Source organism: Scleropages formosus, chromosome 5, assembly GCF_900964775.1.
Source record: "Scleropages formosus chromosome 5, fSclFor1.1, whole genome shotgun sequence".
NCBI lineage: Eukaryota > Metazoa > Chordata > Actinopteri > Osteoglossiformes > Osteoglossidae > Scleropages > Scleropages formosus.
Genome location: NC_041810.1, coordinates 31,076,190 through 31,102,456, shown reverse-complemented (window position 1 = coordinate 31,102,456; position 26,267 = coordinate 31,076,190). Strand labels below are relative to the sequence as shown.

At 43.3% G+C, this 26,267-nt stretch overlaps 1 protein-coding gene across 2 annotated transcripts in view; it reads right to left on the bottom strand.

Moving 5' to 3' along the window:
* Nucleotides 1-26,001, bottom strand: part of LOC108928315 (nuclear factor of activated T-cells, cytoplasmic 3-like) — a 44,194-nt gene extending 18,193 nt beyond the window's left edge. For both annotated transcript variants that reach the window (XM_029252010.1, XM_029252011.1), the window contains exons 1-4: nucleotides 25,795-26,001; nucleotides 10,042-11,116; nucleotides 8,446-8,608; nucleotides 22-221 (exon numbers count right to left, since the gene is read on the bottom strand). In XM_029252010.1, the coding sequence (XP_029107843.1) occupies nucleotides 22-221; nucleotides 8,446-8,608; nucleotides 10,042-11,116; nucleotides 25,795-25,888 (1,532 nt within the window). In that variant the 5' untranslated portion in view covers nucleotides 25,889-26,001. The remainder of the gene's footprint in view (nucleotides 1-21; nucleotides 222-8,445; nucleotides 8,609-10,041; nucleotides 11,117-25,794) is intronic.
* Between the last annotated feature and the right edge of the window lie 266 nt (nucleotides 26,002-26,267).

Below are 26,267 nucleotides of genomic sequence, written 5' to 3'. Positions count from 1 at the left end.
GGGAAAAATTATGACAAGTACCTGGCACACATATTGTTTTCAGGAAGGAGAGGGATTTCGAGGAGCTTCGTGCCGGTGATCATCACTTCCTGACTAGCAGTTGCAACTGTTTTTCCAGTGATCCTGTGCACCTGGTAGAAGGCGTGGGGTCTTAAGTAGCGATCGTCGGCAGTTCCAATAAACATCTGCAAGTTGACAGGCTTCTCGTTGTAGCCTATGAGCTGAAACAAGGCAGAAAAACATATACAAAAGGTTTTATATATTTTAAAAAAAAGAAATTCAGGTATGTGAAGTGCTGGCACTGGCTATACACACACACACACACACACACACACACACACACACACGAGGGGAGGGGGAAGAAATAAACAGCAGAAGCACTGCGATTTCCACTGTACACTCATCACTCAAATAACAGAGTTAATGCGTTGTCATATATCATAAGTACCATTGTGAGTGGGGTCGAAATACCAATACTTTCCAAGGAAGGGAATTCCTGAACGAAAAGCATTGTCACCTAAAATCAATTAAAATGCCAATCACTTAAAATACCAAAATAAAGGATATTTTCATAGACAACGATGACAAAATATTTAAAAAGTATGTTGATGTTATAAAAAAATTTCTAGCTTGTGTTTAAACATTATACTGTATTTTCATCCATTCATTATAAATAATCACTTCTTCAGTGATTATTTGACTCATTGATTTGCACAATTTAGAAGTGGTTGGAATGCTACCTGAAGAAACAACTAAAGAGTTTTCTGTTGCAGGGGAACCTCATAAAAATTGTGCAGCAACTGCGCTGCCCCAGAACTGTTTTTCCACTGTAATAAACCCCGTTACACGAGGGCTGAGTGTGTTATGGAGCCCTTGAGAAAACTTATAAGTACAAAGTTTGAGTGATCCTGCATATAACCCTATGAGTAATCATATGGTGCACTATCTTCCAACAAGGATAAAACAAGGTTGTTCTAAACTCTTCATCTTCATCACATTCCATCTCCACGTTCAATCATCACGTACACGATTACTACCCAAGTGCATAATCTCACGAGTCTGTTCTTTCCGAGGGAAAGTTGAAACACATCTTTCCTTCCGAATGCTGGGGCCAAAAGAGATGCACATTTTCCAGGCGCGAAACACAAGGAAACGCTTTTGATGGAACATCTATTGTTAAAAAAGCAGGCAACATCCATGTCTTAAGTTGGACTATAAGCAGTTCTAATGGCTGCTAACCACAGTCACACCATAGTCACATTGCACTTCTACAAAGGAAAATTTAAAAAAAAAAAAAAAAAAAAAAAACACACAACATTTATTTCAGTACTGTGACGCCAGACCTTGCAAGATGGCACAGATGCCCTTTATTTGTCACCATGGAGATGTGAAAACCATACAGACAGACAATGGCTTCAGTTGTCTCCATGCATTCCAGACATTTTATCAACAGTTAAATGTATCAAGTCTCACTGAACTTGACTTGTTGATGTGACCTGGTCCTGCAGGTGGTGGACTTGGGGCTGTCCTCTTCAGACCTGTCCCAGTGGGATAACCCTGCCACCACCTCAGACACATTCAGTCTCAAGTCTCAGTGCCATTCTCACTTTTGGTCGAAGTTTTACCGCATCGTTTTGAGCCCGTTAGACTACACCCTAACCTTCTGTACTATTTATGGTTGATTCTCAGGGTAATTTGACATGTGAAAACATTGCAAATGTTAGCCCAACCAAAGGGCACCATCTGAAAATGAAAATTTCGTTATTTGTGGTTGTCACCTTCTCAGTTAGCAGTTACTGTCCCACCTACCAGGTGCAAAACTGATGGTATATTATTAGCCAACAGGCTGCCCCCCAGTCTTTCAAAAATTTTACAGGAGTACCTAGAAGTGAACTAAAAGCCCTTCTCAGGCATAAGAAGTCTAAAAAAATGATCAATCAATGATGCATCACTTGACACTGAAGACTATTACTGAATTGAACCTTTGGAAATGAGATTAAAATATATTCTGCACACCTTTCACAAGAGGGCAGTTATAGGAACCTTCCCACTTTAATCACATGAAAACTGACAGGTAGAAGCAGAGACTGAACACTGAGAATTTTCTAAAAGCAGAGTAATAGTTATTGTGAAATGAATTTGAAGATCATGTTCTCCACCACGCTGGCTCCTCAAATCCCTGATACACAGAAGGTGGTTATGGCCCCTACTTCTGGTCCATTGGGAAGAAGCTTTCTCTGTCCTGGATCAGGACCGCTATTCCGGCTATGCAAAAAATACGAAAGATTCGCTTCTTTTCCTTATTATTAATGATCTGTTAGGGCTCTACTACTAAATAACCACACAATAAATTCTATTTAAAAACAGCACAGCACAAATGCATTAATCACACAATGACCATTTGTTTCAGGTTGACTTGTTCCACTTGTAATCACATCAATGAAGAGGAGGTTTGGTCCAAAAACACGCGGTTAAAATGACTAAAACACCCCAGGAACAATATGTGAAATGTCTAACTGTTCTGGTTAAAGTGGTGCATGACATGTATCATACAGCTTCAGACAATACGTTTTGGCAGCACGGTGGCACAGCGAGTAGCACTGCTGTCTCGCAGCACCTGGGTGGTGTGAGAGGACATGGGTCATGGATCCTTTTGTTCTAAATATCTGTGATCAGCCCATAGATTTTCAGGAAGACTCAGTTTGGGGATTCACTTCCAAAGCTTCAATCTTTCGTTCTTCCAAGTACGTTGTGGTTGATTTTGAGGAATGCCTTCCTGTAAGCTCGAACCTTTTTTTCTATCTGATCTCTTCTTCAACTCTGGGACTTTCGTTTGTGTTGGCATTTGCATTATTTACCTTATGCATTTTTCTCTGAAAGCAACTTACCCTGTTAGGTTCCTCAAAGTGATATAGTGATTTATAGGTGCGATTTAAACCAGTGTTCTTCTAGTAGAAGGCAGAAGCTCCAACCACTACACCACCTGTCTGAACTGCTGAAGTCTGACTAACATGGCAGAAGAATGACAGCAAGGACCCCGGAAAAAGGTGATCAAGGTATATCTGTGCAATCCAGCAAGCAAGCAAAGGGATTGTGGCTTCTTATGACACAAACACATGCGTGATACTAACAAACCCAGACTTAAGGCGCTGCCTTCTCGGTCTACAGCGGCACCCTTCTGCACAGCTGGACTGTCTCGGACCATGCGATTCTGCCCTATGACAATGGAGTGCCTCATACCGTGTTTTGACCAGCCCGTGATGGTCAGCAGCACGACCGCCTTGGATCACACAACTCTGCAGGAGCCGATTCACACGGTGCCATCCCCCATCTCCTGAGGCCAGATCGCGGTTTAAATCTGGACTGTGTCCTTTCAAAATGAGACCTGGAGCTCCTAACAGCAGAATAATTGGCTTAGCTGAGCTTAGTGAAAGCGGGAACCAGACATGATCGGTTCCTCGAAAGCACACAGTTTCCCCACATCTTACCTCTGCAAAACTCTCTCTGGAAGACGTCTGTCGACCAGCGCTGGGAGGACAATAAAAGCCGGCAGAAACATAGATGAGCAAACAACCTCTCAAATAGCAGACACCAGTAGAAGACAAGCCAATGATGCAAACAAAATGAAAAGCTACTACACTGTAGTTAAAAAGAGTAATAAAATATTAATTCCAAATGACAAACTGACACCCGATATCATACAGAACTTCGAAATATCAAGTCAGTCAGAGTGAAAAATACAGCACTGTTGGCCACCCCCCATGGCTGTCTACTGGGATGGAAGGAATGGTTAAGGAATTAAGCACGTGGCCAAAACGTTTGAAGGGCTCCTTGTATATCACCTTGAGGACACAGTCATTCAGCTGAGTCAATTCAGAAGAAACATCCACCTTTATGGATATGCATGTCACACAACTAAAACTGATATTTCGTCATCTCTACATCCTTTCCCAAAATATTATAATTAATGCACAATGTCCAAATTCAATAAAGTAAGCAACAGTAAGGAAAGAGAACCTGGCACATAAAACAGTGACCAGGGATGATGTTCAGTAGCAAGGATGCAAAACGACCGTGACGTGACCAACCAGGCTATACTGCAAAGAGCAATAAAGCATAAGAATGAGAGACCAGTGTATAAAAGAGTTGACCACATTTTCATTTGCTGTCAAATTAGGCTACAGCTATAACAATAATTATCATCATTTGCCAAACATTTTTTTCCTTCTCCACTACCTACATTTATTAATTTAGCTGATGCTTTTCTCTAAAGCAGCTTACAGTGTTAAGCTCCTTATAATTACTTACCCATTTATACAGCTGGGTAATTTTTACTGGAGCAATTTCAGGGTAAGTACCTTGCACATGGGTACTACAGCTGGAGATGAGACTCGAACCTGTGATTTTTGGATCCAAAGGCAGAAGCTCTAACCACTACGTTACCAGCTGTCCAAACTAATTAACTGATTTACTCATTCATACAGAAAAGCAATTTTTACTGTAACAATTCAGAGTAAGTACCTTACTCAGAGGTACTACAGTGGTACTGGGCTCTTCAAGTGCATGGGGGGGGGCAGCTTTAACCACTGCGCCATCTGTTGCCTTTAAGCAGCTACAGTTTCCTTTGAAAATAGGATTAGTGTGGCAAATGGAGGTTCTGAAGGAAGAGGAGGTGAAGAAAGGGACCTGTGGTCAGGCTACGCTGCTGTATGGCGACCACAGTGATCCAAAACACTGATAATGACCCTGGTTAATGTTGCACGCAGTGGTCTAAATAAAGCCACGTTCACCTCACCTGTGTCTGTTGTAATGAACCGCCGCAAGTCAGAAACATCCCTGCAGGCTATGAACAATGTGCAGAAGTTAGGCGGAGGTCAGCAAAGCTGAGGTCACAAAGGAGGGCATGACTATGTTGACATCTGACAGATGAGTACTGAGATCTTAGGAGACAAGAGCTTATACGACACAAGGTCATTATTCTGTCACCACCAGCAACAACACACAGGTATTACGAGGGTGGTATTTACAGACAATGGCTCTTTCTGTGTCAGGTGTGTTTGCCTAGGCAAGGTGAAGGTCAACGTATGATTGTACCATATTCTACTATGTCTTCTCATATCCAGTCTGCTGAGGTCTGTCTTAATGTATTTAGTGTCAGGCACACTTCCTATGTCAGTTTTTACTCTTCTCCAAGGTTACAGCTCTACCAAACAAGAAAAATGTGGGAAATTGGGCATATGTGATACTGACAACAAGGTAAAATATTATAAATGTGCTCAAATTCTGAATGTCAAAACAAAGGCCAAAAGGTAAGTGCTAGGTCAGCAGGAGCCCTAATCCCCTCCTGGAGAAGCAGACAAACTAAACGCTTTATCTAATTTACAGCTTTTCACAGAAGTGGACCACAAGTACAGGATAAACATAATGGGGTTTTTATTCTCTGTAAACATCATTTAAAAATGCAGTTTTCAGTATTTCTATATTTGAACCCAGGACAGAGCCGATAAAATACTGGTGCAAAGAAAAGGGGTTCAGAGCACCACCCTCATCCCACAACAACAACTTCTTTCCCAGGATCCACATCAGCCACGCTGTTACGCTGCTTGTGTAAAAAAAACACTTGAAATGTACTTTTAAGCTATCATTATCCTTAATAACTATTTTATTTATCACTATCCTTCTTTACTATATTATTATGATTTACTTAACTATTCTTTATTACATTGTTCACCATATGGTACTGAATTCGTTATCGTCTTACCCCATCATATACTACAAGCTTGACTTTTCCTTTTGTTGGGTGCATCCATGGCCAGGCTGTGGAATGTTCTAGATGAAAGCACTTTCATTACCAGTTTGTTGGGAGAAGATGGTCTCTGGTAAGAGGGTCAAAGGGGTATAAGGGCCAGTGGGGATGCTGTACACAGCCGTTTGTGATGGAATGACATCCGGGGAGAGAGTGCAGAGCTGACATAAACCATTTTCTGCTTATTTCACCTTATTATAGCATACTCCAAGAAGCTGGAACTGTGAGAAGATCAATGCCAACACCCACCAGTGCCATTTTAGCCTGGGAGAAACAGTCACAGAGGACTACAGACATCAAGGCAGGACTCCGGAGGCATTCTCAGCCAGAACTCCAAAGGGGAGTGTGAAGCATAAACAGCGCAAAAGTGCCTGTGCCTTATGAACACAGCAGAAGGCAAAGCATGTGTGTCGCTTTAACATGATTAATGCTTCCATTTATCACCTGACTGTGAGGCAAACTTTCGGCTTCATACACGGTCGACAGATCGTGCTAAAACTGCTATTATCCAGCCGATCTGAGCGCAGCCTGCCATGTGGAGAGACAGAGAGACGACTACAGAAAAAACCTTGTATCATCTAAACACTGCAGTAAGCCTTGGTAACAGCTCCTCGCACATGGGTATTGCGCATACTTACACATACACTTCCCATTATTTCTGCTTTGGATTCTGCTGCACACAAAGCACTAATATTGCTCATGTTTATTGAACCCATCGTTCTAGGCATCGTTTCAAGTGCTAATCTCAAGCTTATTGATGATGATTTTGAGATTCCATGGTTCAGAGTTTAAATTCTGGCCAGTTATACACTATATTTTATATATAGACATACACTGTCTGTACGCTGCTGGTCAACTTCTGTCCACTTTCAATTTTATTTCTTATCTATACAATTAAAATATTAATAATAGTTGTTCTTCCGTGTATTTACTGTTTAGGTTCTGTGACAATCTTGGATAAAACTATAATAAAAACACTTTCAGTAACTTTTTTATCCTCAAGCTATTTTGAAACTCATTTAAAATAACTAAACAAAATATCTCCACAGACTCCTATTCAATGCTGACTGTTGACCGATTTATCCTACAAACATGTACAACGTTCGTCATCTTGTTCTTGATCACTGACACTCAGAAACACCGTAAACACTGTGGAAGTGAGTTGAATGAATTCGGAAAAAAAACACCCCTTTTCAGTTTGGGTGCTCTTTAGTGCCAACAAATACCTGGATGTGGAAACTGCAACAAATTTTTTCTTCCCATCTCTTTCCTAAAAGTCATTCAAACTAAATACACTTAAATATGTCCATAACTTGAAAATTCATGGCCTCAATGTAGAATAATGGAAGTCTAGCGCTACTCAATCTATACTCTGTCAACCAGAAATGCTATAGGAAAATCGATAGGACAGTCTCCATGTACGTTTGGGCAATGACTGCTGCTAGTGTTCCCTCTAATTTCTGAGACCCAGTGTGTGGTAAACTATTTCTGTGTAAAATTTTTAACCCTTGCTGAAACGTGTGCGCCATGATGAGAAAGCAAAACAACCTAACATGATACAACGTAAGACTAGGAAGAAAGCGAGTCCGACAGAACAGAGAGACAAAGACAGTGATGGTATATACCAGCCTGGGTGCAACAGGCAGCCACTAGATGATTTAAACTCTTTTTAAACTACTGGAAAACTGATGTATTGTGTGCACAAAACGTTATGGCACACGTGCTGGCTCAATCAGCCTTCTGCCTATGTATAAGCACACAGCTTAGAGGCGACACTGATGACTTGGCATAGGGGTTAGTCTGCTATCAAAAGGCTGCAGTGATGAAATATTCATCATTTGACACAAGGAGCTCTACATCTTTTCACTGAGAAGCAGAAATACTACGGGATGCTCACCTGCCCTCTCAGAGGGATCACATGACAAAGAGGAGGTAGCTCATTTTCATAGCGTGGGTGGAAGCTTTAAAGGAGACCAGTCGCTAAATCTCATTCTTTATGTGGTACGATTTGTTGTAAAATGCATATTTACTTACATCTGAATTTCATGCTTTTTTTTTTTTTTTTTTACCTTACAAACCAGGTAAATTTTTGAAGGTGACCATGCACTGCCCCTTTACTACGGTGTTCATTCTTGGTGGAAATGCAAACACAACCTGTCTTTATGTAGCCAGCCAATAGGTGGCAGTAAAATGCACGTAAACTAAACAGGAGTGTGGGACCACATTAAATGGACAGGATTTCACACTATTTATAGTTCATGACTGATGTCCCTGAATGCTGGTGGTCAATAACTGGTTGATGACCATTGCACGTTAATGGGATCAACTGCCGAACAGTTATTCTGGATTTGTGAAGACCTTTTACAGTGATTTAAAATCAATATTAATACAGCTCAAAGTTAGCAAAAATATTTGAGTACGTTTTATCACACACGTATAAGTAGCTCTAAAAATAGATGACAAACAATAAAATCAAATAAAACAGAAGTTGAGTTAGAGCAGAAGCGAGATGACCTTGCGACCTGCGTACCCTTAACATCGACCCTCGTCAACGTCCTCACTCAGGGTGCCATTGTGTAGTGGGCGCACACACATGCACACGCACATATGGGCAAAGTTAAGTGCAACCCAGCACTTACCTTGACCACAGGATGCCCCCCAGAAGCAGCCTTGACTGCCCCTCGACTCCCTTCAGTCTCGTAGTGAGCTCTGTGATGGGCCTTGGGTTGCACCTCGATTTTCAGCTCATACTGGCCAAACTGGCTGGGAAGGGGCCAGTCCAGTGGGGGCAGGGAGGATGTCCTGTGGGAGTCAAAGACGAATAGAGGATGACACTTAACAGGCGGTCTTATGTTCCACGTGTCGTAAGTCGAGCACCACCTGTCGATTGCACTACACTGCTGGCAAAGATCTGCGGAAGCTTTCGACTGTACTGCAACGTCACGTTCTTACCAGACTAACAAAGATATGTCTCTGATCGGCCCCAAGATGAAAACACACACCGTAAATAAGTCCCCCATCACAAACAACAATCGTATAATGGGAACTTGTTCCATGAAAAACGCTGCAATGGTTTATGAAAACGCATTCCCTTTTCCTTACAAAACAGGCTTACTATTTGGTACAAAGGCATTTTTCCCCTCATTAACAAGTGATTTTAATCCCTCGGTGGGTTTAAAAAAAGATGCCGTCACTTTTATTTTATTTGAGCCAGTGGCAGTTTTTCAGCAGGAAAAGGTCAGTCCCAGTGCAGCGCAGCTCTCAAGATGTGAGCAAACTGGTATAAACACAACTTGGTGAAAACAGAATTAAAAGCGCAGCTATTAAAGACTGGTAGGAGACAAATGAACCCAGTTAGGCGAGGAAGGGGAGCGCTTCATTTCTGACGTTAGAACACCAGTCACCAGTTTACGAAAGACCGTGCAGTTCCACACAACCTGATGTATCATCACAACTACATGCAATATTATAGCTGGTTATTGGCAGCATAGACAGACAATCTCGCAGAATGAAACTGTTAACATGTGCACTTGCATTTCCCACTTGAGGGTTGTTTGTCTCACACTAACAACTCACACTGGGTTCAGCATATGTTTAAAATGTATTACATCAAAATCTGATATCAACAAAAATGACTCAAATGTTGACCATCAAACTGTGAATTCCCAGCCTGCAGAGAGACCGGGTCAGCTGGTAGCGTAGTGGTAAGTGTTGCTGCCCTTGGACCCAGAGGTTGAAGGTCTGAATTTCACCTCCAGCTGTCATAGCCTTGAGTAAGGTACTTACCTTAAATTGCTCCAGTAAAAATTACCCAGCTGTATAAATACGCAAGTGGCTTAACATTGTAAATTGCTTTGGAGAAAATCATCAGCTATATGAATAAATGTAAATTAAGAATAAAGGAGAACTCTGGCTCTCTGCGCAGCGGACACCAAACAAGTTGCTCCATGCGCACAGGGGCGGTCCGCAGCGCCAAGCCCCTGGACCTCGGCGATAATGACCACTCGTAATGACTCACTCATTCCTTTGATCTCCATGTAACCTTGACTCCAGCTACATCTCGCACTGCGTACGTCACTCTTATCAAGACGCACAAACTCTTAAATAAGCCCTTTAATGGTATCGTGCGGTGTCTGAAGGCCCCTTCGCTCGTGCGCCTCTATATGGCCAGTTCCCTCGACAAGCTGGACCTCTCTCAAGGGAGATGGGTGGAGATTGTAGCATTAACAACGTACCGGAAAATGGGTGTGTGTCCAGGTTTGGGTTTGCTCCAGGAGAAGTGTGAGGGCACAGAAAGGAACTGCTCCCCAGCACCTTCCTTCTTCAGGACATGGGTGCCCCCCTCCTCCAAGGGAATGCCCAGTGAGGGTGACATGGCGCCAGAGTCATCGGGTGCGGGATCCCCCTTGAACACCACGGAGGAGTGGTCCTGGGATGTTTTTCTGGTCTTGGAGGGAATGTCAGCCTCAGATGGGCAGCACTGGAAAGGAAAGACCCCCAGGGAAGGACTGCTGAGCCAGGTGTCATCGCTCACACTTCCTCGAGGGGAATGGCCTGGTGTGGGACTGGGGGAGTGGTGCGGGGAGGCAGAGCCTGGGTAGCAGAGGTCGGCACTCGAGTGACGCCTCTTCCCGCAGGGTGAGGTAGGCCGGGACGAGGGCCGCGGGCTCAGCCAGCTCTCGTCCGCGACACTGACGCAGGGGGAGTGACCGGGAGAGTGACGGGGTGACGGCGGTGCAGGGTTCACAGCGGGATGGATGCGCTGCCAGGGGTCTTCAGCCAGGCTGCTGAGCGGGGAACCCAAGGTAAAGCGGGCTGCCGCCTCATTGAGCTCCGAGTCCACGTCATCATACACGTGGGAGAAGGACTCGCAGGAAGATGCGTCTGAGAACCAGCTACGGGACGAGAGACTGCTGCAGGGGCTGGGGCTCAACGATGAATCCCGGTACGAGGGCTCCACAGGCAAGTATAGGTGGTCTCGAGAGAGTGGCTGATCCTGGCATTCACCATCAGCACCACCGACTTGCAGGTGATGTTCTCCGCTCTCCAGGTCCTGCTGGCAGCTGGAGGAGATGGAGGTGATCTGGATACTGGGACACTCAAAGGCCTTGGCAGCCCCCGCTGGACTGTACTCGGGGCTTGCCCCCTCGCACCCAGGCTCAAACATTTTGTGGGCCTGCAAATGTGGACCAGCAATCTTGGAGTGTGGATGCAGGCCGTGGCGTGTGACCCCAACAAACTGGCTTCCCATCGGCGGGGCTTCATCCACATTGAAGACGTAAAAAGAAGCATTTTCATCAGGATCAACACCTAGTGGGGTGGAGGAGAAAAAAAGTTTAAGACGACGGTACTTTCTGACAAACTCGTGTTGAGGGCTGATGTGATGTTGACTTGGGCCATGAACTACAAAAAAACCCATATAAAAGATAAGTGTATTTATACCCCTGAGCTCATATACCTGAATATTTTTTTGGAATTTTCAAAGAATGACAGCTTTTTTTTTTTTTTTTTTTTGGGGGGGAAAAAAAAAAAAAAAAAAAAAAAAAAAAAAAAAAAAAAAACTCTGGCTCTTCATCTTAGGAACACAGTCAGGACAGGAAGTCTGTAACTCTATGATACTAGGCATCATTTAGCACCATTTTGGGGTAAAGCTGAGATGGGCTTGGGGTGAATTGGAATTCCTCCCCATAATAAATAATGAGTACTAAATGACTGAATGGATGATAGAAAGGATGGACTATGTCTGAAGTATTACTGAGAGGTTTTGGGATTTCTAAATGTGTTTTTAATTGTGCATTTCTGAGATGTATTTGGAAATTCAGCCTTGTTCGCTTACATTCAGTACAAAAACAAACAGAATATCTGGTTTTCAAAACATGAAAAACATACGAGTAAGAAAGTCTAGTATGAAAAAATTAACTAAAATCAGAGTGTGCGTGTATATGTATGTTTGGGTGGGGGGGGGGGTCATGAAGTAAGGCTCTTCTTAAGATCCAGTTTACTAAGTAATTAAACTGAGATTTCCCCATAGGTCAGAAAGTCAGAACTGCTTCTACTGGACAACTGTTTGTTTTTTGTGTTTATACAAAAATTATCCGGCTACTTTGAGTCATCTTGCTTTATGAAACCTCTCCGGGTTGTGTGGTCATGGGTACCGCAGTTTATAGTATTTATGAAGAACGTTTTCAAACATCTGCAACTCTTATACGCTATTGTGCTTTTTGGCAAAATTGCGGTACCTTGAAACATAATTTAAAAAGATATCCAGTCAAATTTTAAATGTTTTTTTCCCCCACTCTGAATGACACCATTTCCAACTCCACTGCAATTAATTAATAAATTTAATGTTAGGCTTACTCTTACTACATTGAGCCCTTTTTCTGCATTAATTTCAAATTCAAACTAATCACATACTGACAAATATGCACACAAAATGTATAGTGTGAATTACATCACCAAGAATTACTTTAAGACCCCCCCAACGTTTAAGAAAATCTTTTCCCCCGCATAAAGCAACTGAAAGCACAGAAACATGTATTTTTATTTTCCCTCTTCTTAATTTTTATTTACACTTTTCCACAAATGTTGCAAAATGAAGACTAACTGTAACAACATTTATTTTTAAAGTTGTGCTAAGTTTGCATTGTAAAAGAGTTGTATTTCCAAAAATTATCTTGAAACTGAAACAAAAAGTACCAGAGAAACACTTATAAACGGTAAATATTATTCAGTAAGATGCACCTTAACTGCCGAGTACACGGCAAGGTTTTCCGAAATATTGTCAAATATAATCGTGCTAGAATTTAACAGTCTGTCTTCAAAATAATAATAATAATAATAATAATAATAATACAATATGTAGTTGCAGTAAATGTAGGTCAGGTGTGTTCTGCCACTTGAAGGAAACAACAAAACCAGCTTTTTTATTCTAACACCCCCACACACACACACACACACACACACACACACACACACACAGCTAGTATTTAAAAGGCCTTTTGCAGTCTTTCATTCCCTTTCAAGGTCCAGGCTGCACTCAGGGCCCTGGGGACGATAAGAGAAATAAACAAAGAAAGCGCTGATGTTTAATCAGACTCGTTTCTTCATGACGTATTACACCTGTTTTGAATGGATAGGTGTCCCGTTGGGCTGTTTAGAACACTATATACAGGTGTGCTGAACTTCAACCACATCTCTTCAACAGAAAAGAATGGGAAGAAAGATTAAAAAAAAAAAACAAAAAAAAAAAAAAAACAGCATCATTGTATTGGTCACTGACAGCAGCGTCGGTCCAGTCAGGGAGCAGACGCAGACGATCGTACATCTCTGTGGGATTCTGCGCTGGAGACAGAGCATTCGCAGAGATGCCTTCACCTTCAGCAGAGTGGCAGACACACAGACGAGGGTGAGGCATGGCTGAGACACCCATCAACCCCCATCGCAGTGTGTCCACCTGTCTCCACCCTGGCCTCCTGGTCTAATCCTCGAATGGCTGCTTCGCCGGTAAGCTTCTGTAGGACTCAACTACCAGCTAGACACCAGTGATAAGATTTGAACCTTGAGCTGCGTACCGATAACTGCTCAGTAAGATTCCAGAGACTCCATGGAAATAGATGGTGGGTTACTGGAAACAGGGTGACGCTAGTAAATCCATGGGTCAAAGGAACAGCACCTGCTCAGAGGGGTGCTGGTAGAGACCCAACTGTCCCAGAAGCACTCCAGCTATGGGTTTTCTTTACAGAAGCTGTTCACAAGCACCCCCACTGAAGGTGAGGAGAAAGTTCGAGGTGGCTATGTGAGTCCCAGAACCGAGAGGGCCTTGTTGGCGACACAAACAGTGCGAGAGACAAGGATCCAGCACCAGCATCACTGCTAGCTGGGGCTTTACCCACCCATCACTGTGCACCTTCCAGACTTTGAGCTACGATACTTTCTGGAGTGAAGATCTGGACACTTTGCTTTATTTCACACATTGTGATGCACCCGGTCGCATCATCAGCAATGTAACCTGGGGTTGCTGGGGGTTTAGGCCCTTTCAGCATCAGATCCCCTCTCCCGGGTAACCCGATGACGGTTGATCAGGCTCCGACCTGCATCCAGCACTACCTTGAACCCCAGGCTCACCTGTCCACCATAGCCATGTAGATACACTCTCTGCTGCCCCAGGAACAGCTTTCAGAGCCTCTCTCTGGTGGCTACGGAGGCATTAAAGAAACTGTTTTTGAGGAAGCATGATGTGAAACACACTCTTTGCGGAGCATTGTGGGTAATTGAGCACACAGTGAAAGTTAAACGTGATACACAAGCCTGAGTCTGTGCTAAAAAACAGCCTAGTCGCCGCTTTCCACTGCTGCTGGAAAGAAAGCAGAACTGGCCAACAAGTGCGTTATCACAGAGGAAATTAAATGTTCTTTTTTTAAGGTGACATTTAAGGCGTACAGTGGTTTCCCCCACATGTCTCACAGACTGGAATATGACACACTAGTAAGAAGAACTGCAGCAGAATAAATAAAACCTGTTCCAGAAGGCAACTTTCAAAACCAATGTTTTGTCACATTTATGTGACCTTAGACCTCACTATGCTAATTAATTAATTATATATACACACACACACACACGAAAACACACATACTTCCTTTCTTAAATTTGTCACATTGTGAAACCCTTTGTCAGTCAGAAGTGTAGGAGTAACGATGCACTCAAATCTTTGTTTCTCCTGACACATTGATGCCATAACCTGGTCCTGCAGAAACTTCCTGTGGAGCATCTGTAGGATCTGTCTGTGTCTCACAAACTGCACTCCTGAGCTTCTGGTCCAAGCCATCGTGATATCACACCTGGACTACAGCATCTCCCTCCAGTTTGGTGTTCCACTTTACTGGGACAAACCTTTCCATGTGGTACAGAATGCTGCTGCACAAGTTGTTCGCCCTACCAAAGCATTCCTACGCACCAGCCTTCGTCTTGTCCTCGTCTCTCTCCATTAGTTTCTTGTAGCTGCTGGCATCAGGTTCATCATTCTGGTTATGGCCTACAAGCCCGTCAACGGATCTGCTCCGATACCTACAGGACTTGATCGCTCATCACACCCCAACAACAGTCCTATGTTCCTCCACCTTTGGCAGCCTGGTGGTCCCACACACAAGAGGTCCAAAATCAAAAGCTGTGGAATCTTGGTTCTCGCATCAAAGTGGTGGAATAAGGCTGGCAGGGTCACGCCGTGCCTGAGCGCACACACTTTGGACAACCGATCGGGTTAAATACGGCACAGAAAGAGGCTTCGCTGTTCCTAATCTAATAATAGCTCTGTTATGTGCGGGGGGACTCAGGAGCCGGGGATTTGTCCGTGGGAGGACGCTGTGCCAGTCGGATCGTGCAGGACACGATGCCAAAGGGACTCGTATAAACAGATTAGGGATGAGATCCCGCAACTTCCGACAAACGTTCCCTGCTCCACGTCTCATACAGATCCTTCCTTCACATGGCACGACAAGCACACATACATATTCACGCAGGTATCTGTCAAAAACACTGCAAATTTCAAATTAAGAAGGAAAAGCAGCATGCAAAGACGAAGATGTCCAACATCGACATGGTGCATGCTCATCTGCAATGGAATGGCATCCCATCCGGGGGAGGGAGTGCCCTGCCTCACACTCTGGTTTTCCAGGATAGAGTCTGGACCACTGCGATCTTGCATCGGGCAAGTGGTTATTGAAAAAGGACAGACAGACATGGACTTCACAGCCCTACATATTCTGTGGGATTGTACTTTGGTACAAGCTGACACACCCTTCCCTGCTTCCTCCGAAGCAAACCAAACTGACAGACTAGGGACAAGTGGAAAGCACAATGATTTCTGACTGTCCTACAAAGGGCCACCGTTTTACGGGGTGGGAGTCGGTCAGCGGCTCTTCAGAGTACTAATTTCAGCCAAAAAAAAAAGCCAACGGGAGTCACCGGGTAGCGGAACGCATCTCCTCTTGAGACCATGGCGCGTGCAAACGCAGAGGCGCAGACGCACACACATACACAAATCAAGTGATCGTCACAACTTTATATCTCTGTTCGCAGCGTCTGACACAGGATGATAAGCTGACTGGTTACGGCCATGAGTAATCATCAATACCAGTCTTCAACAATATTCTGTAAAATAAAGTACTTATGACCATTCATATTTTTAGAGATTAAAAAAATGTAAAATGTATATTTTCACACTTTGTACTAAAAATCTCATTGTTGTAATGCGTCTGGATTTAAAATATCTACAACTGACTGCATACTATTTTTAAAACAACATTTAAGACAATGCAACTTTATAGTATTGTTGAAAATGTGAAATAATGCATAAATCTTATTCTCAGTCCACCACAAAAAGTATGATTTTAGGTAAAATTGTGGTGTCAGCACAGCATCTGTCAGAGACGAGGTTTAAATGAAGATATAAAGGTTAAAAATGAAGATGAGATGACTTGATATTTAGTTTTTTATACCTTAAAAAAGTCATTATTTTCTCTGTAACCCCAATAGCACCGCAGGTTCTCACTACTGTAACAGGATCTTGTTGAAAATATTAAGGAAATCAAACAAAATTATTCATTCTGAAAGAAAATAAAGAGGCTAAGATGATGCTGATTGGAAATTTTTTTGGCCAAATCATCACACCGTCACCACTGTGAGTAAAAAAGGACAAGGGTTCTCATTAGAATAACAGTTCTCTCATCCGGTTTGGCTTAAAGCTCACAGGATCGACACACATGGAGTTTCGTTAGATCTGCTTACCGCCAAGTTTACCTTTTATAATGACTTTTCAAGGGCTCAACCAGCGTAAAGCCTTTGTAAATTTTAGAGTATCACATCCAAAGCCCGTAGATTACAGGTACAGATTACTGCTCTAGTCACAGTAACTGGCCGCAACAGTAATAACAAAACTATTATCAGCATCCATTTTTGGACATCAAAGCCGTTACGAGTGACAGAAGAAACAAAAAGTGCTCAAAACATCTATAAGCCAAAGCTTGTCGTGGAGATAAACTGGGGCCTTCCAGGAACTGCTGGCTCGGTGCCTTCCTTTTCTAATCTAGTGTCTCAACAGGCTGTGTAGCTGTGCTCCAATCTCAGCACGGTGCTGACCGGTCCTGGACCACCCTGGCTCTGCTGCTCCGGCCACACGAGGTAAGCTTCACAATGATGCCGTCGTCTCGGAGCCAAAGACTTGCTCCACTGGGGGATGGAAAAAAAGAAAAGGGGGGGGGGGGGGGGGGGAATCACCTGTCCTGTCTCCATCAAACACACATTTCCTCGTCTGAAGTTGTGGGTAAAACAGAGTACGGGCCCATGCCCACCGTGAATTTAAGCGCTTAATAAACCCCCTCCGATCAACACCAAACCATAAAGAAGCCTCACTGCTGCCTCTTGGACTTAACATTTCTTGATTCTCCACTAATTGGACCGCTTTCTCCCAATATCTGGATTCAAAGAACGTCAGCTTCCGGCCATTCCCCCCCATAGGCGGAACAGCTTCCGCTGCAACGCGACACACAACTCCATCCCTGCTCCATATCGACAAACACGGGCCGTGTGGAATTACAGAAGCACGGCAGCGCTGCACCAACAAGCCCCACAAAGTCCAACTGAATGGGCAGACCCCTAACCACATCTCTGAAAAATGAATAATAATAGTCTAATCAAAGTACTACATAGTTGACCATTTAGGAGCAATGTGGCATCTATCTATTTGTTAAATGCACAAACATTTACATATTTAAATATGTAAATGTTTATCAAACACTTTTCCCAGAATATGAGTAACTTGTACCTTTTAATATTCAATATACACTTCAAACAGAAATACTTTTCAAATAATTAAAAAAAAAAAAAAAGTGAGTAGATGTGCCAAAATAATTCATTCAACAGCTATATTCATTTTCCAACTCAGTAAAGGATAATATTGCAAAAACCATACATTTTTTTAAAAAAAAAAAAATTGGGGTAAAGTGTGTGTGTGTGCGCCCATCTTCAAATCAAGTGCCTTTTGCCCTGTAAGGAAGAAGAGGATACAAGAGCCATGTGGCTGCGGGGGGGCTGTTTAAATACTTCTGTCTCTACACGCACACCAATGAGCTCTGCCGCAGCGTTTGTGCAATGTCGCGTTAAGCCAGCAACACTGCGTTTCCTCTTTAGTCACTTTCCACCCGATGCAACATGTGATTCATAGGAAATTAGTCAATCCACTGATATTTTTAAAAACCCAGAGTGAAACTTACAACATGTCTGTCTGCGCACGTATTTATGGACACAAACAGCAATTAAAAGCAGGAGGAGGGAAGAGCACAAGTGAACAGTCCCCTGTGCTGCGTCCACACGAGCGGCTACAAGCCAAATGACATTGGATTTGCGTGACATAGGCACGCAGTCCGCTTCACATGTCGTAGCGCATTAATATATTCTAACTCAATAGTCAATAGGGCAGTACTGAGTTTAACATTTGACCGTTTTGTTTACGGATATGATATTTATCAAGAATTATACTTAGACTGTACATACACTTAGTGATGTACGGTACGCCGATCATTAGCTAGTGTTTCGGTGACACCGTTATCCAAGGTGACTTACACTGCTACATACACTACAGTAAACTCCCTACAGACATTCACACATCGATTGTGCAGAGCAGTGTAACGCACACGCTATGTGTAATTTGGAGTCTCAGATTAACCTGAACCACATGTTTGGACTGTGGGAGGAAACCAGAGCACTGGGCGGAAACCCCCACAAGCAAAGGGACAACATGCAAACTCCACGCAGAATGAGCCAGGATTGAAGCCACGTCGAAATCCGCAGCCAGGAGCTGCGTGGCACTGGTGCTACCCGCTGCGCAATCGCGCCTCCCAGACATCCTGCTCCCTCCGCCCTCACAGCACCGCCCCGGCTGCAACATTTTGCACTATCCACGCGCTTCCACATGCAGACCGACTTAATCTTAGCCTTCTTTCAGCTGCAACCCTTCTTCTATCTGACCTTCAGCACAATCATAACCCTTACTTTGAAATATGATACAAAACCACATGTAATTATTTACCCATGTTTGGGGATAAAACGCAGAGCAAAAACTGTAAGGTGGGAAAACAGAGAAACAGATAGACAGGGCAACCACAGAAATATCATCATAAAAATGCAGTCTGTTCTTCAAAAACCCCTCATAAATCCAGGGCCGTGGAGCTGGTAACAAAACCAGCGACTCCGACTCCAGACACCCAATAATTGCTTCTGACTCCGACTCCACAGCACTGTCCAAAAGTCGCACGTTATTTTTTTTTGGGGGGGGGGGGGGGTCAACTTATCCGGTGAATACAGGCCTAAACCTATATTACACCTCTAATTTTTGGGGGTCGACTTATACGTTGGGATATACGGTGCATTTAGTCGGAGCGGTACATTTTTACCAACTCCAGTAACCCAATAATTGCTTCTGACTCTGACTCCACAGCAATGCATAGATCAAAGACATAATTTCTACTAATTTCAAAGGGAAAAAAAATCCTACACATCCCTGAGCCCAAAAGTGACACTGATTTCTGCCAAAACAAGTCCCTGCAACAGTGAATATGAGCTGTTAAAACACAACACGTGAAGGCCGTTGCATCGATGAGCACGTTCCTGGAGTCAGAGCCCGTTCGGGCATCTCCACCTTGCCAGCTGTGACCCGTTCAGGGTACCCAGCGAGTGCCCGTTCCGCAGCCAAGCCCCGGGTTCGACTTTTCCCGGGACGACCTGCTACGCTCAAAAGAGATCAAGGAGCGTTCACCTTTCGCGCAGTGTCGGCTTGCGGTAACATGGCAAAGACCTCGAAAACATCTGCACTTCTAATAAAGAAACGCTAAAACAATTCGGGGGGCAAAAACAAAACGTGGGGATGTGAAAAAGGAGTTTACCAAGAGCCCCTGAGAGCACATGGCAAGACAGCACAAGTGGAACTTACCGCTGTCAGTCTATAAACAGGATTTATTCGAACATTCCTCACATGAGTTTGATTTGGTTTCACGTTAATATTGTTTATTTTGTTTTGATCTTGTATAATAAAAATAACAATAACAACTTAAGTACTTATTTAAAAAGTTAAGATCACTTTGGAAACTTTAGAAGACACAGTACTCCAGTAGTATAGTGGTCAGAGCTGCTGCCTTTGGATCTAAAGGTCACAGGTTTGATCCCCACCTCTGGCTACAGTACCCTTGAGCAAGGTACTTACCCTGAATTGCTACAGTAAAATTACCCAGCTGTATAAATGGGTGAATAAATATAAAGAGATTAACACAGTAAGTGACTTGAGAAAAGTGACAGCGAAATGAATAACTACTCTTTTTAAAGTCCACTCTGCTTTTCCATTTGGCCACCTAGCATATAATCAAAGATTAAAAATACCTGCAAGAGTATCATTCCTGTGTCATATCAGGGTAAATATGCAGTGTGATGGTACTATAGCAGGAGTGGGTTTGGAACCTTGCAAGGCAGTGGTCAGAACCAGTACGCCATCTGTTGTCCCCAGTTTATCACGTGTGGGAGATCAGTCTCTAGGATTTTCCCGATCCATTTCCCACGCGTGAAACGTGCGAATATTTTGCAGGCGAGATGGTCGAGCGGTAAGGAGAGCCGGTGAACTGGTCTGCGAAACGTACGCAGTCAGCACCGCTGCCCTGGGACGTCTCAACGCTGTTTTTTTTTTTTAAGGTCATGTTGCGCTTTCGCACCTTTACAAACGAAGACCTTGAAAACAAAACTATCGAGTCGAGTCCACAGAACAAGGACAGCGCTTCCTGCGTATGCGAGCGTGCCGGGACAGCGCAGGGCTACACACGTGGGGATGTGGGTAAGAGGCGTAACTGCATGCAGTCAGGGAACGGGAGGGAAAAGCTGTTGTACCTGTTGCCCCGCGGTACATAGATTCGTGGTAAACAGTCGAGTCAGGTCTCAACATACAACACTAATGTAACAAAGATCTACCTTTGGGCTATTCGGTACGCGTGGCGTAATTCTACTGTTTACATTTACATCAAATTTATATTTATCCATTTAACTGAATTTTTGCAAGCCAATTTACAGTGTTAAAGTACCTAGTTATTTACCTATTTATACAACTGGGTCATTCTACTGGAGCAATTTAGTGCAAGTACCTTGGTCAAGGGTACTACAGCTAGAGGTGGGAATCAAACCTGCAACCTTTGGATTCAAAGACAGTAGCTCTATTCACTACACTACTTGCAGTTTAAATCATTCCTGTTAGCACTAAAATATTCCATAATTTTACAATCCTGCATTTTGGCCCATGTCAAATACAGCCATTTCTCACATAATTCACTGCACAAAATCAGGCAAACTCACACTGAAAGGTATAACCTGTTTCTTATGGGGGTGGGGGCCTGATTCCAAGAACAAAAATACCGTCCGATATTAATTAAGACGGTATTTGTATACATGAGAAAGAAAGCACTAACATTTCACATTTTAAACAAATTCTTTTTAGCTTGTCTACTAATGCTATTTTTTTTCCCATTATCTATCTGGTTCAGTGCACAGATTCCTGTGATATTTTGAACGCAAGTTGATGAAAAACGGCACATCTTTTCTCCGTGGGGGGAAACCACACACTAACAACAGAGGAAAATGATATGTTTTTAAAGTCTCTATCTTTCTATCTCACTGATATCTGATTTTTTTTTTTTCTTTTTAACCTGTTGTTTTATCGCTTTCCTGGACAGCTTGCATTTTAAACTATGTAGTTCTTTTACTGAAAAAGTGCTTCACCGTGGAGTGCGCTAGAAGTCACGTTGTAGAAGAGCATCTACTAAACGAATAAATGTAATGTAAATATAAACAGCATCCTTTTCTGCAGGAGCTTTGGAGCATCCGTGTGTTTTACCTGGTTTTTAAGCGTTCCGTTCCACTCGTCTTAAACTGTTTTTGAAGCCGGGGACACTATTACCACCACCACTGAAGGTCACCGTGGTGTTTGCGAGATAAACAACAGCATTGCAAACACACTCAAGAGAGGAAACATGAAAGCACTAACAGAAAGCCTCTTATCCTTTTAAACAGTCGCACTTTGTACTGTTTTTACCGTGTTTTTACCGAGCTGCCCTTACATGTTTGCCCTGCAGCCTGAAAGCTGTAAAGTGACTGCAATGAATAAAATGACTGAACAAAAATACATTAAATACATACATATACATTTTCTCTTTTAAAAACAAAAAAACTACTGACCGAATGTGCAATTTGCTTTATTTTGTTAATTTTTACTGTCCACATTTTTGAATTTTGTTTCCCTCTTTGAACAGTTTTGTTCCAGTGTGTTGCAACAGAACTGAAATGCTCCTTTCGAAACCCTGCCAGGGATAACAGTGCAAAGACGACCGGCACTCTTTAACAAACGCTTTTTCCACCTGCTGTGGAAGCAGAATGACCAAGGAACGGACAAAAAATAGTTGTATTTAATCATAAGCCAACATAGAAAAATGAGTGGGTGTGTGTTTTCATAAACCGTTGTACCACTTAAACAGTTGGTCTCCAGTCAGTGCAACATTGTCCCATCACTTTTGTAATTTACTTCTTATTTACATTTTTTTTGTATTTATACTACTATTCATACTCTTTTGTATACTCTATAAACATGTCATTTATTTGTTCTGTAATTTTATGTCAGCTGTTTGTTGTCTGTAAATACTGGAAGCATCTGGAATCACAGCAAATTCCTTGTGTGCGTCAACACACTCGGCCAGCAAAACTCATTCTCATACCAGTTTTTCATTATAAGGGTGGAGTGTAATTAAACACAAGCACAACAAATACACCGATAACGTCCTTAAATCCAAGAAAAACATGTATTTTTAACTAGGACAAACGTTGCAACGAAGACTGTTAACGGCAATCTCTTAAATACGTGGAAATCTCATTTTCGTAAATAGGACCGATCGACTTGGTTTTCGACCTGGACGAGCTGCGAAGTCGAATGTGCATTTGTGTGTCTTGTGTGTCCTAATCATAAACGTACCATTTTATTCATTCTCCATCATCCAAAAAAAAAAAAAGGAAAACAGGCTCCGTTTTGTGAAAAGACAGTGTTTCGGGTATCGTCGCCCATCATCCACACTGCACTTCTATGCTTCATAACACTGTTTTCATTTTGAAAAATCTGAATTCAGCAATTGAATGAATGTTAGTCATTCATCCGAGTTGAAATAATATTTTACCGCAGCTTTGCATGTTTTAAATAAACAATGCTAATCAAAGTAACTGCTGCTTCGGGGTTCACTGCTAATCTAACACAGCACTGGGCTGATATTTCAGTTATGAAATAACTGAACAGTTATGAAGCTGCCCCAACCAGCTTCCATGCAAGCACAGCGGAGGATTCATTGAGCGAACACACACGTGTCTCAAAGCATAACTATGACAATATGGTGTTTTACATACACCTTCCAATTACTGGGCTCACAGATTTATCATAATGAGAAAACACAGGAATCGTCGCTGGGTCTCCAGATGTTTAAAACCCGACAAACAGCCCAGAAATATGCCGAAAGCACGAGGTGCGGAGTAACAATCCCGTGTACAGCTGATAGCCACGATTCGAAGGGCATGACTGTTTCTTTACCGTAAGCCAACAAGTTACACCTAGTGGAACGACACCAACGTTTCGACAAATACGTGTAGATTAAAAGCACGACGCAGCGTTAAAAAACCCCAGACTCGTTACAGACTCCTACCCCCTGTACACACGGGCCGCCATGTGGGAAAGGACACAGACGTGTGAGGCCCACTGACAGTAAAGTGTGTGTCATGCTCAGCGATGATTAAAGCGACACGGGGCATAAAACACAGTCCCAATATGCAAATGGGTGTAAGAATACGCAGTCTTACAAAACGCAGCTCGATAACAGGCACGGTAAACTCCCATAGTAAATGTCCACTTTAAGTCAGAGTGCTGAAATGTCAGCGAATGAAAGACCTATAAAAATAATAGAGGATCGCTGGCATCGAAGTGGTTAGAGCTGCTGCCTTTGGATCCAAAGGTTGCAGGTTCAATTCCCACCTCTGGCTACAGTACCCTTGAACAAGGTACTTACCTCAAATTGGTCTAGTAAAATTACCCAGCTGAATAAATGGGTAAAAAATTATGTCGTTTTGGAGAAAAGCATCACCTAAATGAATAAATATAATACATATATGATAACAACAGCACTCATTAATATTAAATTATTTCTGAAAATAACTGTACATTAATTTACGCAGCACCTATAAAATATGCTCTTAAACCGCTTTATAGTAAATTTCTGTTTAAAATTTCCATTATTCAAGGTAAGGAAACTAACATTTCGGCTAATAACTGTACTTAATACAGTCCAATATAATCTAGCACCTTTCGAAGGGGTTTTTTTTTTTTTTTTTAAACTATTTTTGGCATTTCAGCACCAAAGTGCTTTGCAGTGTTTTCCTTCCATGTAAATCATTTATCCTCAGTGAAGAGAAAGGGAAACACAACCAAGCGGATGTTGCAGAAGCCGCTGCTGTAGCTGATGGTGCAGTGTGATCGTCATTATTGTATCATATGATCATTATTATATCACATCATATGATCATCGCTTATTCCTGTGCAGCTGGGTATCGAGCACCTCCACTACCTGCACACATGTATGCGTGGGAACGCGTGTCACGGCAACAGTCGCTGTCAACACTGAATTGTGACACCTGCGTCCGCACACACTCTCACAAAGCTCCGCGTACCATGGTCACCTTTACCATGTTTACTACACCGCACCCTCTTTTTCGAACCGTGCCTCCGAGAAAGTGAAGAGGTGTCAGGAAAGAAAAACTGCCTAAAGGTACAGTAACAACTGCAGATTAAACAACAAAAACAATAACACTAATCATAACAAGGTACTATAATAACTGCAGTATTAAAAAAACAACCACAGTAATAACAATGACTATTATAATAATAAATGACAAGAATAAGGAGCAGTAATAACTGCATTACAGTTATAAGAACAAAGGAGAATAAGAAATATAATCAGAATGAGTTTTACCAGTCAAGTGTGTTGATGCACACAAGGAAAAAATAACATATTTAGAGTGTACAAACACAAGAGTATGACTGGTAGATGGTAGTTTAAGTACAATAAATGGTAAATAACCATAACTAATTGCAGTGCTGCTGTATCACAGCGCCTGGGTGCTGTGAGAGGACGTGGATTCAATAGCCGCTCAGTCCGTGTGGAGTTTGCATGTTCTCCTCGTGTCTGCGTGGCTTTCCTCTGTGTGCTCTGGTTTCCTCCCACACTCCAAAGACGTGCTGTTCAGGTTCCCCCATAGTGTGCGAGTGACAGAGAGAGTGTGTTCCAGCCAGTGATGTATGGATGAGTGACCCATTGTAAGTAGTGTATCTAGCAGTGTAAGTCACCACGGTGAATAAGGTGTGTGGGCTGCTGATGATAACACTACTTGGAGTTCATGGGAAGTTGCTCTGGAGAAAAGCATCTGCTAAGTGAATAAATGTAAATGTAAATTAAAAAGTAACCGAGTATTGAATACTGCACAACACAAGTACCTCATGTTATACAAGTCAGCACTGCACAGAAGTTATATTGATCAGAAAGAAAAACATCAATAACAAATAATTTATTATTATTATATTACGTCGCCTCGTGTGATGTATAAACTTTTTCCTACAAGACACATCGCGATGCTGCGCGTGTGTGTCAGTGTCAGAAGCGCACAGCGGACGGTCGAACACACACACACACTCACTCACTCACTCACTCACTCGGACTCCTCTCCACCGAAGTGTGTCAAGTTTCCCCGCGTTTCCAGTGAGGAGCGAACGCGCGCGGCGCGTCTCCGAGGCGAACACGCGACACGACAGACACACGGGCCGGTGAGTGCGGGCGCGAAGCACATGCGCGGGAGTCCGCGCGGCGGAGACACTCACTCACCCGGCGGCTCGAGCGGCCGCTGCTGCCCCTCCTCCCCGAACACGAGCGTGAAGTCGAGCTCCTGGCCGCCGGGGCTGCAGCCTGCGCCACTCATGGGCCTCCGCGCTCGAGCTCGGCTGCTCCCGACGTCGTCAGTGAAGCGAACTCACTGCCGCTGCTACCACCACCAGCATCGACTCGACTCGAGCGCCTCCGCCAACTTTCCACCGGGAGACACACGACACGGCGCTGCTCACGGAGCGGTTCTCTCGTCACCTCCGCCCCTTGTCTGTCTGTCCCTTCCGTCCGCTGCCCTCCGTTACTGACCGTTCGACGCACGCCTCTCACGCACCCGCCAAGTTACCCGAGTCCGGCTCCTCGAGCTTCATTCCCAACTTTTTGTGATCGCGCGTGACAGGGCAGCTCCACGGCTGACGTCAGACGGCCACATACGCCACACTGTGCTCGCGAGAAGGCCTGTGGGAGTTGTAGTT